This window comes from Papilio polytes, unplaced genomic scaffold (genome assembly GCF_000836215.1).
Source record: "Papilio polytes unplaced genomic scaffold, Ppol_1.0 DF822845.1, whole genome shotgun sequence".
In the NCBI taxonomy this organism is placed as follows: Eukaryota; Metazoa; Arthropoda; class Insecta; order Lepidoptera; family Papilionidae; genus Papilio; species Papilio polytes.
The window spans coordinates 1,513,056-1,515,996 of NW_013526359.1; the positions used below are offsets into that span (position 1 = coordinate 1,513,056).

At 29.9% G+C, this 2,941-nt stretch overlaps 1 protein-coding gene across 1 annotated transcript; it reads left to right on the top strand.

Annotated features, from left to right (window-relative positions):
- The first annotated feature begins 242 nt into the window (after positions 1-242).
- LOC106105372 lies at positions 243-1,268 on the top strand. The gene is made up of 2 exons (XM_013285663.1): positions 243-424; positions 517-1,268. Exon 2 carries the CDS (start codon positions 521-523, stop codon positions 1,199-1,201), a length of 681 nt encoding a protein of 226 aa, XP_013141117.1. The 5' UTR covers positions 243-424; positions 517-520; the 3' UTR covers positions 1,202-1,268.
- Positions 1,269-2,941: the final 1,673 nt, after the last annotated feature.

A 2,941-nucleotide genomic window follows, 5' to 3' on the forward strand; every position in this document is an offset into this window, starting at 1 on the left:
GAGACGTATGGTAGAGAGTAAAGTGGATTAAGATTTAGATTCCAACAGGTGCAATGCTTGAGAAACGTCAGTATTTTCACTAAGCTAAGTATTGCCACCTTTGTTTTTCAAACCTTCAAAATCAATATTTTTTCAATATGACAATAAAATCTATGCCGCCTAAAAAGGGCAAGAATCCAGAGTCTTTAAAATCTTTGTTAAAAAAATTGAACTGTCAATCGATTTTAAATTATTATGTGTTATTATGTCAAAGTCAGATTTTTATGTTACATTGTTGAATGTTGAATGAATTGTTGTTTAAGATTTTTTTAAAGGTCTTTTATTTGATTTTTACACATCCCTGTTTTGTGGTAGCCGGAAGCAAAACATTATAATATTTATAGTTTAACACTAGGACCTCGGAGGCGGTGATTTGTTCTGAATGGTTTGTTAGCAATGTGGTGATTCCCTTATAGGTATATTAATTCAGAAGGCAAGTAAAAATAAAGAATTTTAGAAACTGTGTACTAATTGCAGTAGGATGGGAGAACCGTCAAGTAATGGCAATACGTATGGCATCGAAAATTGGACGAAAGAAGAGAAATATGATCTTTATCAAGCATTAAAGGTATGTGACTTTCAGGATTATGAAAAACTAAGTACATACATTACCACAAAGTCTGTAGATGATATTCGAAGGGCTATATCACATTACAAGAACCTGATATCTGAACATCCAGTATTGTGTAAGAAAGTAAAAAAAGGAACAAAAACTGGGGCCAACCTTATACCTTTGGCAGATTGGGGTAAATTTCTCACAGAATCTTTAAATTTAAAGGATCTTCGTACAGATACTGCAACAGTTCTTCGTCTGATAGCAGATTTTGAAGAATTCCCTTCACCTGCTTGCGCAAGTAATGTTAATTTTAGTAAAATATATCATGCACTGGCAAATGCATTGGAAGGTAAAGAACTGCCTAAAGATAAAATGATAATTTCAATAGTGGATAAGTGTCTAGTTGATACAGCTTTGACAAGTAAACCTTTTATGAGAGTGTCGAATGTTAAAAATATAATTAGGTCTCTTAACATGTCTGATAAAGAATTAAATTCATTTCCTCATTATACAGATAATCAAGAGCTGACTAACATAAGACATATTGCATCACAAAGGTCATACAACCCACTTAACTTATCTGAGGATATTTTAAGACCATCATGAATATATATATTTACATATTGTAATGAGCTTGTGTAATAAACATATATATGATGTTCAAGTATTTTAATACCCTCTTTTATTTGAAAGTATTCCAACCCAATTGTTTTTTTTTTTATTGAAAACCATGTTTTTATGATGTATATTATGTTCAACAGATTGAAGGTTTGTTACAATACAGATAAATTAATAAAATAAAAAAAGGACAATAGAACAATAACTAAGCTTTGTTTATAAGATTTATTTTTGTATAATAACTAACCTAAATAAAAATAACATCAAAACATTAGGATGAATTAAGCCATTCTATAAATTTATTGAACAATCTCAAAGCAACTTTTACAACTCTATCCCAAAATCCGGGTTCTTCGGGTGGGACATCATCACTATCAAAATCTTCCAGTTGGCGTTTTATGCGGACTTGTGATGCATCATCTAGAAGAAAAAAATCATATTCTGTGCTATCTACTTGTCTGACAAGAACACTTTGATACACAAAGCATGATAATATTGAATACCTTAAATATAATAAAAAAAAATGTACATTTCATAGTAGTTTTATTATTTACTTTATGCCAAGTTATATTTTACAGTCAAAAATTATTTACTAATTTAAAAATTCATATGTAAAATTTCATAGAAAAATTGAGTAAGGGTATAAATATAATGTGGTAAAATAATGATGTTTTGTCTACTTCACACTTACCTATCCAATTATTTGCTTCGGCTGTTACCTGTAATAAATTCAGAACTTTAATGTAAATATACCTACAAATACTAAGTAAAAAAATGAAATTAAAACTTGCACTGACACCTAATTCATTTCAAACAAAATTTACCTGATATTCTACAAAGAAAATGAGAAACAAAATAACTACATAGGATACAGCCTGCAAACGTATCATTCTTGTTGTTTGTATCTACACACAAGCCTTATGTAACTTAGAACTTAGTATTTATAGGAAGGCGTGGTATGTTCATGGTTGGCGAATAGAGCACACTATGGCGTATAATCATGTCTATTCAATGGTTTTCCTCATTGTCCGCATCCTTCATGGTATAGCTAAAAGTACATTGAATGCAAGTCATCCATCCGTTCCAATGTCGGAAATAAAGACGCACACCCAGTTCCCATACCTGTTTTATGTTAGATTATGTATGAAATTTTGTTATTTTTTATTACATGCAAACATTACTTTTTTAAGAGTTAAGGTAGCATTATAGTATAGTTATGATTGTGACACGACCAGGTCGAACCCCAGTAGATAGTGTTTAAATTACTTTTGTTCATAATAATTTATATTTAGAGAAATGAGCAAAAATCTTTGTCTCTTAACTGTTTTGTATACTACTTTTTTTAATTACAATTGCATCACGTGGGTCGCGATGTAGAGGTTTACTATGGTTGGAAGTTTCTTTCTCTTCTGATACCTTTTTTAAGTATGTTCATAACAATATTTTATCGTATTTCGTATGCAGGGAGATGATCATTTTACAACAGGTAAACATTTGTTATCTGCCATTAAAATAGATGAACACATAAAACATGTGTTAGCATGTTTTAAATAGGCTGACCTTTGTTCCGCTTGAAAAATTGCATACAATTTGTATCAATGGAGTATTTGATTAAATCTAGTTGCATTGAATTTGTATAACATTTAATAATGCACTCACTTATGTATTTCTTTTTATTTTTATAAAAAAATAAATTGTGTGACAGTATAAATAAAAGTAATAACACAA

What these genes read in the sequence shown, in the direction of transcription:
- LOC106105372 (XM_013285663.1), top strand. Translation starts at nt 521, where the DNA reads ATGGGAGAACCGTCAAGTAATGGCAATACGTATGGCATCGAAAATTGG.